At 35.3% G+C, this 16,836-nt stretch overlaps 1 protein-coding gene across 1 annotated transcript in view; it reads left to right on the top strand.

The window, feature by feature from the left end:
• Nucleotides 1–16,836, top strand: part of LOC129226912 (RPA-related protein RADX-like) — a 64,383-nt gene that overhangs the window by 12,253 nt on the left and 35,294 nt on the right. Inside the window, exons 3-4 of the mRNA XM_054861542.1 lie at nucleotides 4,993–5,137; nucleotides 8,349–8,477. Of these exons, the coding sequence (XP_054717517.1) occupies nucleotides 4,993–5,137; nucleotides 8,349–8,477 (274 nt within the window). The remainder of the gene's footprint in view (nucleotides 1–4,992; nucleotides 5,138–8,348; nucleotides 8,478–16,836) is intronic.

Genomic DNA, 16,836 nt, shown 5'->3' with positions numbered 1-16,836 from the left:
TATATTTGGGGGGGGGGGGGGTTCAAACCCATTCTTTTGCAATATTTTCCAAGTCAATGTTTTACATTTGAAATTGCGCGGTCAAGTGATTTGACAGGGATTATATATTTCATTTGCGTCTGGAAAATAAATAACGTATTAGGATAAGCTGTTTTTAATTTGTTTTACAAAGAATGAATAATGTTAAACATAATAAAAGAATCGCACTATGCATGGCATGTTTTATTTTTAATTAGTATCGCATCATGTACAAAAAAATGTCGAAAAAACATTCAGTTCTAAATTCCTACTTTCTAGTAAATATTTAATTACACAAAAAAGTTTAATTTAATAATAGTAAATTTAATTTCGATTCCAGTGATGTTAGATTCGTTATTTTATTATTTTGAAAAACGAAATGGAATCTTACGTAAGAAGGGGGGGGGGGGGTGAAAAATCTTCCGTACCCTTACATGGGGGGAGGAGGGTCAAAAATTGCCAAAATCATCCTTACGTAACTAATGAATGGCCCCTTACATGCAAAAGCTTACTATTTTGTTGAAAAAAGAGCACCTTAAAACTCCAAAACAATGTTTCTGCAGTACTCTGTATATTTGGGATACAAAACGTTCGTTATTTCATGTTACTTCTCGGCACAAAGGTATTTATTTATTTCTTAATAAAACAAGTTTTACTTCTGTAATTTCTAACTTTAATTCCTTCTTATGGGTGCAAATAAGTTTTGACACAAACTGTGGGATTGTAATTTTTAGGAGATTTTGTCTCTTTTGGGGGTATTGCTCTTGGGGAAGAGCTTCATAGGTGTTGCGCCTTCGCTCTTGGGATGGATAGATTTGGAATGAAATAAAATCGAATGATTGCTTTTTGCTTGCTTTATTCGAATGGGGTTATAGTTGAATGTTTGGCGTCGAATTTTTGATAATTGAGAGATTTCATAATAATCAAACAATATTTTTCGAACGAAAATTGTTAATTATCATATGAGCGGATTTATGGAGGGGCATGCGTTGTGTGAGTGGCGGATACAACGGGAGGGTCACGGGGGTCATGACCCCCTCCCTCCCACCCTAAACCTACAGTATCCGTACATATTGTGTTCAAACACTTCATGCATAAAATGTAAACGATGACAGTATCTTTTCATTTCATTAATTATTTTTCAAAGTAAATATTTGAACTACTGCTTCGTTTCATTGCTCATGAAATTAATTTGCAACGTTTATCTCCAAATTAGGTGCCTTATTCTTGATCGATTTAATGCTTTTTATTGACTCCCTAACACGTTCAGACATTTTTCGTATCAAAAACGGGAATTTCGTTCATGGGGGTGGGTGAGGGGCTTTCTTCAACACGAGCCCCCACCCCATAATGGTTTTCTGTATCTGCCCCTGGTGTGATTCGGCGGTGAAATCTTGAAACAAAGGGTAGAGAAACGCTTTCCGTACTGTTTTGAACTTGACAGTTATTAAGATTAAATATGTACAATTTTTATTAAAAAGTGAGTGATAATGATAATATGGGTTGGTCTTTGGGCGACACTAGCAGGTTTAAACTTGAGAGTTGTTAAACTTAAAAATATATTGAACTAGTATTGCACAAACTGTGTAATTGAGAATTTAAGGTGGTCTTAGCTCTTTTTCGGATCATTGTTTCTGAGGGGGAGGAAGAGGTGGAATTGTCATAAGAAGCGCGCCATTGCTCACAGGAACAGACGAACACCTCTGTCATTCTATAAGGTTTCAGAATCAAATAATTGCTTCTGAAGTGCTTTTTTTTTCGGATGGGGTTACTCAGAGAGCTTACTTCGTTGAGATGAAGGTTTTAAAACGATTGTTAACGCTGTGACAACCATGTCAAAACGTTTGTGAAACGTTTTAACGCAATGTGTTTATAATGCAGTGGTGCCCATCCCCCCCCCCTGGCGATAACAATCATCCCTCAAATGCGACGAAGAACACCCAGAACGAGAGCCCCCTAAAATAAGACGAAAAGCCCTCTTATAAGTTACCCTCTCCTCTTCAAAACTTCAATGGCGTGGTATTCGCCATGGATCCCCCCCCCCCCCCCCCGCCCTCTCTCTCTCATGGGAACCCTTGTATAATATATTGCCTGTTGTCGAATGTTCGATTGTCGAGCGTCTCGGATAATTTGAAAATCCAACACGTAATCTGCTTTTCAGAGAAACTTGGTAATCAATTTGTCCTTTTTGAGGACCAGCGTACGGAAAATGAAGCGCAGCTACGAAACCTTAAATTCCGAAATGGACTGTCGCGAACCAAAGCATTTTCAGCAGTTTTGCCTCAACATACTTAAAAAAAAAAAAAAAAAACTCATAAAATCAGCACATCAATTGACTCCAAATTTTTAAGTTGAGTAAACAATATACTAATCAACATTTATGAAAATATAAGGAATATGATATTAAAAATATAAGGAATATGACATAAACAGAAGCGAGTAAAACAAGAAAAACATTTAAATTCAACTACGCACACAAAATAAATGCTACGCACACAAGAAGTCACAAATATCTTGCGCATGGAATTAAAAAAAAAAAAACAATATGTATAAAATATAATTTCTATTAAAAAAATGGGTCAAAGAGTGGAAGCTAAAACTAATCCCACACGACAATCTTCAATATTTCTTTTTAATGCATTCAGAAACATTTCAACTTCACTCTCTGCACTTTTAATTACATATTTAAGTCAGTGAATGAAAAATAAAAATAAAAAAGAGCGAATCAAGAAAGAAAAAAAAATCATGAACTTCAATGCACTTCAAGCCACACTTGTAACTTTCAATGCGCCGGGAATTCCAATCTTTTGGAAAACGCAGCCAGAAATATTTTACCCTCCCACCTCATGTATCAATCAGATTAATATAATTCTACTAACAAGAACACACACACACACACAAAAAAAAAAAAAAAAAGTAAAAGCAATAAACAAGAATAAATGAGTCCTTTTGCGCAGAGCAACGATTCCCCTACTTGTTTACATTATTAACTTCATGTTTGAGAGATCGAAACTGTTTGAAATAATCACTTGATATCTGAAAATCATTACTTTAAATGCTTAGCCGTTCGAATAAATCACTCAAAATGAATGTAAAAAAAATAAAAATCAAGAAATCAACCCGTTACACAAATTGAGATGGAAGGGAGAGGGGGGGTGATAGCGTATCATTTCAATCACTCCAGGGAATCCCCCTGAAGGCCACCAAGAGTCAAGGGCCCGTTGCCAGTTTTTTAGCCGCCACCCATAAACTTATAAAAGTTTATACTACTCCAAGCCGGGTCGTCCAAATGCCGGGCTCCTAGTTTCTGATAAGCTAACAGCAGTGTTGACAAGCAATGAATACAATAACTTCTAAAAGCCAGGAGGGTTCGCCCCTTATTATACCCCTAAATGATAGGCTTAATGGCACATTCCTATTTCGAGCGTACCCCTGCCAAAACAACTCGGGAATTCAACTATTCCAAAAGTTAAGGGTATCCCCCCCCCCCCTTTCGCTGGGCGATATGGCGCACCCTATTAAATGTTACGGGGCATCCGTCTAGAAAGAGCTCCCCCCAACTCCCAAGATGAGATTTAAAAATCTCTCAAAAAATCACTTCTAAAAATTTCAGTTTCGCAGGCTGCGCTATGGACCCCTCCCCCCCCCTCCCGAAAATAAGATTTAAAGAACCCTCTCAAAAACTAGACCTCATAATTTTAGTGGCAATGTCTGCGCCATGCCCCCACCCCTTCCGAAAATGAAATAAAAAACACTCTGAAAAAACCAGCCAATGGCGCAAGCTGCACCATGCCCCCTCCCCCCTTTTAGTAAGCACCCCTGTAGCAGTAAACTCAATTCTGGAAAAGCTCAGAAAATGAACTACTTGAGTACTCGATTCAAACGTCTCGAGATCTCGATTTGAAACATCTCGAGATCTCGGTTAAAAACATCTCGACATCTCGATTCAAAAGATCTCGAGAAGTCAATCGCTCGAGTACTCGATTATAAAGATCTCGAGAAGTCAATCGCTCGAGTACTCGATTATAAAGATCTCGAGAAGTCAATCGCTCGAGTACTCGATTCCAAAGATCTCGAGAAGTCAATCGCTCGAGTTCTCGATTTCAAAAGATCTCGATTATCAATCACTCGAATGATCGCCTTGAAAAGTTCTCGATTATCAATCACTCGATTATCAGAAGTACTCGATTCCCGAGATCTTGATTATCAAAAGATCTCGATTATGCCCATCACTAGTAGAAAGCTCTTTCAATAGACCGTTCTTTTACTTCTTACATGACAAAGAGAGAATCGGGGATGTTAAGATGAGGTCCTAAGATGAAACTAAGCAATAATTTTCTCAATATCAGCTTTGGTCGAGTAAGAATAATTAGCAATTTGTAATTTCTCAAAAAAAAAAAGTATTTGAAACAAACCAAGGGACTAAAAGACGTGATCATGGTAGCAAACCAACAAGTTAATTTCTGTTTTGTAAAATATATTCAATTCATCATAAATTTTTGAATCATTTGACTTGCGTAAGGTGAGCCTTGGATTCCGGTTTTCTTAAAGCAATTTTTACAGCTCTCCTATTGTCCTAATGCTTGTAGAAACTTTCATCTTATGCAAAAAATTCCAAGCTTTCAATTGACCTAAAATTTAAAAATCGAATTTTTGAAAAAATGCTTTGAGGTTCACATTACTATGCTACAAAGAAATTTTGTGCCAAACTTTGAAAATCTACCGCACTCATCACACTCGATATGCAATACTCCTCACAGATATCCAAACAAACTTTCTGCTTTGTTCTTAACAGAGATTATTAACTCTGCTATGGTTCCTATGTGCACTTCAAGAGTAATGACAACCAAGATTCTAGGAATAAATTATTGATTTTGTTCTTGTTATTAAATTAAAAGAAAGGAAAGATTATGATATTTTTTTTGTTTAGTTATTTATTCTTTGTATTTGATACCATACATCTCTTTTGTTTAGGTGAAAGTAGGGAGTTATGTTGAGATTCATAAAGCAAAAATGTGTTACCTGGAGGGTGAATATAATGATTCTCATATTGTTGAATATGTATTGTTAGAAGCCATAAAAGTAACCGAGTTTTCACCTGTTGCATATCCTGTTTTGGGTAAGTGATAAAACATAATTATTCAATATTGCTGCTAACTTTTCCTGCAGCTTTGATGAACCAAAGCTGCAGGAACAAAGAAAAAGCATTTGTCTAAAAATGATAATGGAACTATAGAATAAGATTGAAATACTACTGCCTAACAAGGGTGCCCATATGCAAAATTGTAAGGGGGGCTCAGATATTTCCCCCATGGAAACTGATTTTAGTGCAGATTAGAGTTATTAAAATTTGACATTTTTAATAACTTATTCATTAACGGGTGGAAAAGAAATGTTTTTGCATTTTTGCAAAGAAAAATGTACTAAAAGCAAGGAAGTTCTAATTTCTAAGGAGGGAGGCCTTGAACCCCCACTTGCCCCCCCCCCCATATGGGCGCCCTTGCTACCTACATTTATTAATCTTTATATTGCAAGCAAAAGAATCAGATGAAGGTTTTTATTTTATTTGATAATACATATGTATATTTGTTTTGAAAAGTAGATAAATTTATGTTTTTGTACTGGAATACAATAGAAGACTTATGATGCACACCTTAGAACCAGATGTTTTGCATGTAAAGATTTTGTTGTTACATAGATCATTTCACAAATTTAAAAAATAATTTTCAGAATGTATCATTATTTTGCTCATCAAAATAATGTAAGTTATCAACTTAATAGAGTATTGAGATTCAAATTATGCAATTTATTTATTGTTCAAAGATAAACAGGTTTCATAATAGAGCATCGTCCTGGACTTAATAGCTGCATTTTCAATGCCAGAATTGTCGAACAAAATTAGCCAATTAAGGAAATTTTTGGGAGATCGCAGTGCCCAGGGCCGGATTTAGGGGATTGAAGGCGGGGCTACTGCCCCTAGGCCTCCGCAACAAAGGGGGCCCCACAGTAAAATTTTTACAAAATATCCTAACTTTCATAGGTCAAAAAAATCGAAAATATCGGATATATTCACATGTATTAAAATATTTGAATATATATCAAAGTATTGGATATTTTAGAAAATATGATGATCTTTTTAAACCTCCACTCCTTTGTTGCCCCGGGGCCTCCACACTTCCAAATCCGGCCCTAGCAGTGCCCTCCTATGACATCCTATCGAGGCACTCCTGACCACCGATGTTGTGACACAGATGAATTCTGAGCCCTGTAATTGCTGGAATTTTGCAGATTTTTGTCAATTTGGATATGTTTTGCCACAAAACATTTGCGAAAATATGGCCCAGAATTCAACTGTATTACAAATACAAATACGACAACCAGCAACAGGCTCTGAGCCTAGCTAGGCTGGTCCTAGTCAATTAATTAGTCCTCAATGAAGATCAATGGCCCTCTTAAAGCTATCCACCCCTTGTTCATTACCTCCTCTTCTGACAAGCTATTCCAAGTGCCCAAGACCGTACTAAAGTAGTAGTTTTTCCTAATTTCCAAGTTAGTCTGAAATTTAAATAGTTTAAAACAATGACCCCCTTCTCTTGTTCTTCAGGTCAGGGTCTTTTTGTTCCCGCAAAAATTTAATCCATTTACATCTTTCATTTTGATAAATTTAAATAACTGAATCATGTCCCCGCTAACTCTTCTTTGCTCCAGGCTATACATATTAAGTCTGGTATCATAATCTAAATCTGAAAGTCCCCTTACTAATCTAGTTACCCTTCTTTGAACCCTTTCCAATACTAAAATGTCTTTCTTCAGATAAAGCAACCAAAAGTGAACAGCGTACTCCAAATGAGGTCTTACTAAACTTCTATATAAAGGCAGAAAAACCTTCTTAGATTTGGCGACGGCATAGATGGTTTTCTACCGATGTTTATGACTCACAAGAGTTCAAGGTGGCTGTGTGTAACAAACCTTCAACCATAGCTATCATAATCTATATAAATAAAACAAAGAATATATTTATGTGTGTGTGTATGTTCCCTACACAAATCCACAGTTTATGTTGGATCTCCAACAAATTTGGCAGGGAAGTACTGGACAACCGAGAAGGTACGTACGGTGGTTTTCAAACGGTAAAAAGGTATCGAACCATATGAATTTTAATTTTAAGACCCAAAAATCGCATTAAATGGCTTTTTCTACCGGAAATAATTATCCAACCAGTTCGATTTTGGCGCCATTCAGAAGCCTGCGAAAAATAATCTCAAGGTTTATTCATTTCCTTCGAATTTCAAAAAAAAAAAAAAAAAGGCTGTAAAATCCCTGGAAACAATTAAAAAGCATCATTAAGCCTAACGGAAAAGAAATTTTATGTCGAAACTTTATGCGCGTGAAAACAATTCTTAGAAAGTTGGCACTTTTTTTTTCGACTGTAACTAAATAAAATTTTGTTTTTGTTTTGAGATAAAAACTTTCCCTTTCGGTTATTATTTGGCTATTTATCTTCATTCTTTTTTCTTTTGAATTTTAGGTGTTGCATTTAATTTTTTCGTGAATTTTTGATGTGCCGTTTTCTTTCTTTAAGAATGATTATTTTAACGGGAAATTCCCAACATTTTTTTTTCTTCTCTAATTGAAGCCTGATTGTTGAACATGTGTCACTTGACCTAACTTTTATTTTCGAGGCAGACAATGCAAAGCCGGACAATGCAGCTAGTGTTGAAAATAATAGAGGTACGCCCACTTTTCGACCACTCTGCACCTGCAGTTTAACTGAAATTAGTTCAGTCCGAGTACTTAGAATATTATATAATTCAAGCAAAAAATAAGACTGGTAAGGTGATCTAGAATATTAATTTGCAGTTTTTGTTAAATATATCGACTGTTTGTAAGAATGTGCTTAATTTCTTGACACCAACTTGCTGTAGGTAGCTAATCTAGTCTCCCTGACTCATGGGCGCCCATATACAAAGTTGAAAGGAGGGGGGGGGGGGCTCAAATATTTCCCCGTGGTTTAGCTGGATATTTTCCACGTGGAAATCGATTTCAGGGTAGATTAGAGTCATTAAAATTTGACATTTTTAATAACTTATTCATTAATGGCTAGAGAAGAAATGTTTTTACATTTTTGCAAAGAAAAAAGTACTAAAAGCAAGGAAGTTCTAATTTCAAAGGGAAGTTCAATTTTCTAATTTTTTTTTTTTTCTGTGTGATTTATTGAGATATTTTACATCTCATATGTTGACTTTTCTGCTGCAAATTAAAAAGAAAAATGCTAAAAATTTCTTTTGAATTGTTTTTAAGCTTTTGAAAATATTTTTATTTCATTAAAGGTTCTTTAAGATTTGTGGAATCGACTAACTACCGTGAACGTGAAGCAATACCTCTAGTAACTGGCAGAAAGTGTTACCTGAATCCTTGGATTCCTATAGTGCCGGATGGAAATGATTGGATTAATAATGGTATTTATTTTTAAAATCTTGATTGAAGTAACTTAAAACTAATAATGATAGTTCAAATTAATAACTAACAGCAAGAATCATAACTAAATGTGCAGGCGGAATTTATCTTCTGGAGGGAGGGGGGGGGGAGGCTTTATAGCACTCCTTATATACATCTGAAATACTAGGATTGGAAAAAAAAACCAAGGCTTCTGGAGGGGCTAAAGAGGAGCAAATTTGAAACTTTAAAGTGAGGCTAATTTTCATAAGTTATAGTTGCAAATCGTGTGCCTTATGTATCAATACACAGTTTATTCCAAGGCTTAACTATGGGTGCAAGACCTTCCGTCTCAGGACGGATTTCTGTCTTGGACAAAATTTTGGAGACGGAGGTCGGGACGGAAAGAAATTCGATGACTTTCCTTCAGTTTTTACTCAAAAAAGAAAAATTGAGTGTTTGAAAAATATGCTTTAATTACTGTGCCGTTCCATAACCACGAATTTACATCGACATTCTCTCGATTTTCCGACATGAACTTGTTTTGTTTGCAACGTGCTTTTGGAGGAGTGGATATTAGATTCGCGCTGTTTTTTTTAAGTTTGCTCTGTTATTTCCAACTCACTGTAGTGCTGCAGACCGCGGAGTTGCTCACTATTCTCCCTGATTTATCGAATTTACCATCTTTAATTTGAAAATTTAGCCTTTTTTCTTTCTATTTTCGATCATCCTTTTGTTTTTTTTTTTTCCATTTGCATTTTTTTCTTTTTTGCAAAAGATGTCTTATAGTTGAATCTGAATCACGGATTGAGAGTGATTGTTGCTGGGATTACGCCACAGCAAAAGGCGTCCACATACCAGGCAAAGTGGGAACTATCAGAGACTTTAAAGATTTTAATAAAAACGGGAATTTTGGAAAGAATCGGGGGGGGGGGGGGAATTTCAAGAAACACAGATGAGCAACTGTTCCTGCATTTTTGACATGTTTCTGGTAAAATATTCTAAGACTTGAGGAATCACTAAATTTTAATGTCTTTCAATCTAACACTCGCTAGAATGGAAGTATGGGGGGGGGGAGGCGGGAGAGAGAGAGAAAAGGAAACGAGAAAAATAACGGCAGCACGAATTTGCAAAAAAACGCTGCTCTTGCAAAGAGGGTTAGTCCGCAAATTAACTCACGATACTGAGGTTCAAAAACGTTTGTATTTTGGACAATCTAAGAAGGGGAGGGGGGTGGGGCTACTCAAGGGCTCCATAATAAAATATCGGAAAACTGAATTGAAAGTCATTTTTGAAGCTAGGAGTGGTTTGGGATTTTTCCTCTGCAGACTCATAAAAATTTAAAAGTCAAAATGTTTAGGCTGTGTTTAACGATGTAAAAGTGGGGAGGGGGGGGGGGTTTAAAAAAAATTGGAAACTGGAATCTTAAAAACACTAATTTAGGCAATCTTTGGTGAATTGATGAGAGATGGTTTTGGTGCTCTAACCTGAAAATGTTTTGTAGCTGATGGTATTAAAAACAATTTGAGGCTATACTTAAATTTCTTCATAGAAAGGGAATTCGGGATCCTCCCCCGTGTGTTTGTAATTGAAGTCTTAAAATTTTTAAGCTGTCTTTGGCAATATCAAGAGGGGGGGGGGGGGGGGCTCTCTTTAGGCGAAATTCCGGAACTGTAATCGTAAAAGCGAATCTTTAGACCATCTTGGGGTTCGGGGTCCCCCTTCCCCGAAAAAATTCAAAGCTGAAGCATTCAGAACTCAGCTTTAGATAATCTTTGAGGGACTTAAGAAGAGGGAATTCAAAGACTTTCTCTCAATAAATTTTAGATCTTAAATTTTTAAAACTTCGGTGATAAAAAGGGGGAACCTCAAGTTTAAGTCAAATTTAGTGAACTTATTGGAAGGAGTTCGGGGGGAGGGGGGAGGCTCTCTCCCCCAAAAATTTCTTCATGCTGAAGTATTGGAAGGCTATTTTGGCGTTTTTTGAGTGAGTTAAGAGTTAGGGAATTCAGGAGTCTTTCTCGGAACATTTTCGAAATTGAAGTATTAAAACTTTGGGTTGTCTTTGGCGATGTGAGGAGGGGAGTTGCTCTTACAATAGAAAAATTAATCTTAAACACAAACTTATACTGCTTTTAATAAACACAAAGAGGGGGTTGCGGGTATTCCGCCGCCCAGCCCGAAATATTTCTGTTTCTGAAATTTTAATAGCTCTGTTATGGACTATCTTTGGATGACTTAAGAGGGAAGGAAGTAGGAAGTTTCTTTCAAAAAGTTTCCGCAATTATAGTATTAAAACTTTTAGGAGGTCATAAGTCATGTTTATAGGTAAGGGGGGTACTATTCCTAGAAAAAAAATAAACTAAAGCCTTAAAACTCAAATTTAGGATATTTGTGGTGAATTCAGAAAAAGGGGTTCGGGAGTTCTCTTCCAAAAATTTTTCGATGCTGAAGTATTTAAAACCACTTTAGACTATATTTGAGTACTTTAAGAGGGATGTGATTCTGTTGTTCTCCCTGGGGGGAGAATTCAGTTCCCCTATTGCTTTTTTTTAATTAATGATTATTGGAAACAGTACCTCGTTTAAAAAATGTATCTATTTCACTGAAGTGGTTTTTTTATGGCTAATTTCACCACCTGCTATCTTATAAAAGAATTCTTTTTCAAACGAAGACTGTGTAGGGGAATGGTACCAGTTTATTATAATTAGTCGCGCATACCCTTCCCCTTCCTTTTCTTTTCTGGTTTGTTGGCGCTACCTTGGGTAGACTTTCTGATCATAACTGAATTATGTTGCAAAAATGAAAATCTTATGTCCCAAGCGATTTTATTGCTGCAATAAAAATGTTTACGATCGGCAAAAAACTAATGGCGGGGAGCCCCGACGCTTTTACCCCTAACATTATCCAACATCGTCTAAAATTGCGTTTTTGGATCTTCAATTTCGAAACATTGCCGAAGGAGACCTCCTGATCTCCATCCCTTCAATAATGCATTCAAAAAGCGTATAAATGTTATGAAAGATGGAGTACAATTTCGTTTTTAAAGCTTTAATTTCGGGGAGAGTTCTGAGCGCCCCTCCCCCTTTCTCTAATATTTTTGAAGGTCGCCCAATATTGTGATTTTGGGACTATCGGTTTGAAAATATTGATGTAAGAGTCCCTGAACCACTTGTTTCCCTGGACTTTACCAAAATGGCCTACTTTTTGGACTTTAATTAAAAACAATATCTAGGGGAGGACCCGCAGACCCCCCGTTATTGGCGGTTTTTATATTTTTGGAATTACGATATCAAAACGCTTAAATATTACAATTTAAACTAAGTTCATGTTGTTAGAAAAGTCAAAAGCTTAAAATTCAAATCAGATTCCAAAACTGGCATATTTAAAATCTTTAACATTTATAAACATAAATTTTTCTTTAAGCACACATGCTTGGGGGGGGGGGGGGAAGAGGAAAATATTTTCCGTCTTGAACACATCACCAAACTTGCACCCATGGGCTTAACTGAAGCAGATTTTGCATTAAAAAATGTTTTTTTTTTCTGTAAAAAATCATGTTTTTACTGAAAAAGCACTGATTTAGATGAACTTAGAATGCGAAATTACATCCAAATACAAAATGTCTTCCAAATTGTTGGACTGGTTTTGAGATATGAAATATACATGTATAAATAAATAAAAAAAAAACCATACAAACAAGAATTGTTTGTTTAAAGATGTAAAATTTATAATTTTAGAGCAAAATTATTGTTTAAATTTCTTAATTTAGTTGATATTCTGTTCAATAATATTTCATACCTTTTCAATATGCAGTGGCATATCTAGCATGGGTGACACCCAGGGCCGTAATTTGTGATGTCACCCCCCCTCTACAAGCGCAAAAAAAAAAAAAAAAAAAAGAGAGAGAGAGAAGGAAAGGGGGAAAAAAGGTTTTAAAGTTCTATGAAAACATGAAATTCATACAATGTTCAGAAAAAACTACGCTTATATTATTACGAAATTTTAAGTCTGTTAATGTACAAAAGACAAATAAAAACTGAATGCTTTTTATATAACTTTTTTCAAGACGCATATGTGTAGACCCGTTGCGAGGTCTAAACAGTAAGGGGTGTATGAAATTTATGGGCCTTCAAACCTATCTCAAACCTAGGGGAAAATTATGGGTTTCAGTTTTTTGGTTTAAGAGGAAGTCACTCATAGGTCTAAGTTTTGACAATATGAATCATATCTTGAGTATAATATTTACTCTTCTATGATGTGGGGTGGGGGTGAGGAGGGACCACATTTTAACACTGAGTGAAGAAAGTACCTTTGTTTTGTAGAACTTTCCTTAGCAATGGATTTTATATTTAATTGTTAAATATTGGAATTAAATGAAGTTTTTAGTTTTTTGCCCGTAATGTTTTTCTAAAGAACAAATATTTTGAAGTAAAGGTTTGGGACCTAAGTTAGATCACTCCTATCCATTAAACAAAAAAAAAAAAAAAAAAAAAAACCCATAAAAATCGTTTCACTAAGTGAGACGCAATGAATTTACAAATAACAAAGTGCGAGTATGAAATTTGAAGAGTTCCCTCAATTTCTCCAGGATTTGTCATACCTGAACTTGATGACCATTAGACGACGGGGAAAAATATACCAATTCAAACTTAAAAAGATTTTGCCTAACCAGTCCAGGCGTCTTCTAGTAATCGGTCAGCATAGTACATAAAAAATTTCCAACAAAGTCTGTCAATTAGTATTGCCATAACTGTAAACTAAACTGACGGCATCATGAAATATTAAATCTAGAATACTTGCCCAACTTCAGAAATTGGACACCAGTTATGATATACAGTAGACCCTCGTTTTACGCAGGGGTTACGTTCCACGAAAATGCTGCATAAATCAAAACCTCTTGAATTGAGACCTAATACTAGTGTTAAAATAAGGGTTTGGTTCTGTAGATAACAAAATACTTCATTCTAGTGATGAGAAGTTTATTGTGTACTTATATCGACTTTTATGTACAACATGCATAAAGAAAACTTAAATTAATTTCGTCTTCTGCTTATAAATAGGAGCTGGTTATGATAGTCTTTTGGCAGTCATTAAGAATTTTTCTCTGTAATTCTTTGCAGAGCATTAACGCATTCATGATCACTTGCGTCATTCCCATGATAGAATCTTCCTTCACTCACAAATCAAAAAAATCATTTCTATTGTTAAGGAATGGTTCAAAATTTTCAATGTTAACGTTTTTAGCTCTGTGTCATCGATGTCGGTATTCCTGTTGCTTTTGTCCTCTTTTGTCACTCCTAAAAGCTCTTCTTCCAGTGAGTTCTCTGAACTGTGTGAGTTTAATAACTTTACTTCTGGAAAAAGCTTTGGAACCAGTCGCATATGTCTCCATTTGCCCAAGTTCGATTATTAGCATGCCAAAATGCAGTTGATTACGCGTAATCTGCAATCTTTAGGAGTTTGGACTTTGAAAGAGGGGAAAATTTTATCAGTTTGCATTGCCGCATCTGCTTAAAACCGAAACTCGTCCGCGTAAAATAAAATAAAGGTGTCAAATCTTAAACCACGTAAAATGAACCCGTGTAAAACAAGGGTCTACTGTATCTAGTAAGGAATAAAAATTTAATCATCGAGAGGCAGGGGTAGGGGTGGTAATTTTTTTCTTCAATTCCCCTTGAATTAAACTCTAAATATATTTCAAAACTGAAATATTTTAAAAAAAAAAAAACTTTAATGACTAAATGAAGTTATTTATTAGCAAACAAATTTTTAAATTAAGTTAACTATTTTTGTAGCAAAATACATTTAATTTACTGGTTTGCTGCATGAGTAATAAATAAATTAGTAAGACCATAATTAAAATTAACAGGCGGAGCCATCAATATCAAACATCTCGATGCGTGAGAATTAAATATTGTTCTAGACCAGATTCCTCCGTCGAAAAAACGAACCGTTCAATGCCAAAACCACGTGACCAGTGACGTTTCGCGCAGCTGACAAAATCTGATCTACTTAGCCACAACGTATGAAATTTAAAGTTCCTTAGATTTCTCGGGGACCCTTCATCAGATCCAGACAAAATTAAAATGCGACCATCTGGAAAGTATACCCTTCCAAACAAAAAAAGATTTTTTAAAATCAGTCCAGTATTCTTGGACTAATACAAAAACATACATAAAAAGCCGCAAGATGAGATCATAACCTCCTTTTTTGAAGTCGGTTGAAAATAGCTCAAAAGCTGCTTTTTCATCTATTGTGCGAACTATATTATATATATGTTTATAAATGTGAAAGCAATGAATGTCTACCAATTTTTGAAGATTTAAAAAATATTTTTAGAAATCTCATTTAAAGAAAAGAAAATCTGATTTAAATCAGACTTTTTTAATATTTTCAAAAAAATAAAAAAAATCACTAACTCTGTAGCATGGGGGTGTGCACCTCAAAGTGATTTTTCAAAAATTCGATTTTGTTCTTTTTTTATTCCAATTTTATGCCCATTTTTCACACTAATTTGAATGGGGGAAGAAATATTTTATTCACATTTTAAGTTTTAGGTAATTTGAAAGCTTGAAATTTTCTGCATTAATTAAGTTTGTTTGAAATTTCTATGAACATTCAGAGAGCTGCAGGAATAGTTAAAAAAAACGAAACTCCAAGGCTTACCTTAAGAATGCCCAACAGTTCTAAATGGTTAAGCTCAAGAATAATATAAAAAAATTTAAAATAATTTCTGTTTTGAAAGTAAATTCCATTTAACTTTTGTGTGTTACCATGTTTATGTCATTGTATCTTCTTTTTTTTTTTAATATTTTCAAAAAAATGCTTATTTTTGCAATCCAAATCCTTTTCTTTCGTTGAAAAAAAAAAAAAAAATTGAAACATTTTAACTGTTGAAAAAAAGTCGTCTGCTTTTATTTTTTTAGTTTTTATGGAATTAGGTTCAGTAAATTATTAAAATATTGCTATTACAATGCTCTTTCTATATTGTTTAGTTTTTTAAAAAATCTTATATTGCGTTTTTATCAAGGAAGACAAACTGCCTTCCCCATTTAAAAATATTTCTAAGGCTGGTTTCTGCTATGCTACGGGCTAACTTTTAAAATAAAAATACATAGTAGACGTTAACTGTAAATACAGGTATAACAGGTGAATCAAATGACCTTATACTTTTCTACAACGGGCAAAGCCATGTGGGTATCGCTAGTATATAATAAAGAGGGTAACTTGTTAAGCTATTTATGTGTCTGAATTTATATTGATTTTTCTTTAAGCCTCTTCCATCCCAGTTATCCTTCCCTTTTAGTTATTGTGGTCCACTCTTGGGACAAAAGCTTGCTGCCCTTGCAATAAAAGGAGTAAAAAATTCATAGTGTGATGCTTAGACCAGGGTTGTATGAGTACAGGAGAATTGAAGGAGCCATTATCTTCACTACAAACATCCATGAATCGTTCACAAAGGTTTTATAGCTCATCTACATAAAAATAATTTTCATACAAATGCTATATGTAAAAAATTATATTTAAGACATTTAGCATTAAAAAGCTACATATAAGAAACCACCATTATTTTTCCTTCGTCTCAATTTTCTCAGAACTTAAATTTGCAATAAGAAATGAATTATAATTGCTTAAAATTTTAGCTCTGCACATTAATGGTGGAACTTATTGTTCTTTCACCAGAAAAAATAAAGGCTAGAATGAGATGAATCTGGTGGCGTGATGGTTAGGAACTGGCCTTCTACGCCTGTGGACGGATTTTCAAGATCGCCAGTCGGTGGATTTTCGAGATGCAGAAAATCATCAGCGCCCATGTCGTATTTTTTTGTGGCATGTAAAAGTTACCTTGGGTATTCGTTTGGCTTAGAATATCCCTCGGCTAAATTAAATTCCTTGTGCAATTTCGCCTCAAAAGAGAGCCCAGGTGCCTCCATCTTGTGGAAACTGGGAATCCAAATTATCTGTACCATTGACATCCTGCGCCTTAATGGCGGCGCATGAAAGACTGGATGCCGTATTGGGGGATTGCACTAGGTTTGCTAAAGGCTTAATAGCATTAGAACGTGCGCAACCCCCATTAGAAAAAAAAAAGATAAATTAATTTGAATTATGGCATTTTGAATTCAAATTATGTTTTTCGCAATCACGAGTGTGTGTGTATGTAGGCGTGTGTGTTTGTATCGAGGCATGAGTGTGTGGCTATGTGTGTGTGTGTTTGTATAGGTATGTGTATGCATGCATGTGTGTCTGTATGCAGGCATGAGTGTGTGTGTGTATGTGTGTGTAAGTTGGATATGGATGTAACCTGGAGACGGATTTCGCTAGAGGAGCAGCATCGTGAGGCCGGTCGACGGTGGTGCTGTAGAGGGAGACGGTGGG

Source organism: Uloborus diversus, chromosome 7 (genome assembly GCF_026930045.1).
Source record: "Uloborus diversus isolate 005 chromosome 7, Udiv.v.3.1, whole genome shotgun sequence".
NCBI classification, from domain to species: domain Eukaryota; kingdom Metazoa; phylum Arthropoda; class Arachnida; order Araneae; family Uloboridae; genus Uloborus; species Uloborus diversus.
This window is presented reverse-complemented; position numbering and strand designations above follow the sequence as displayed.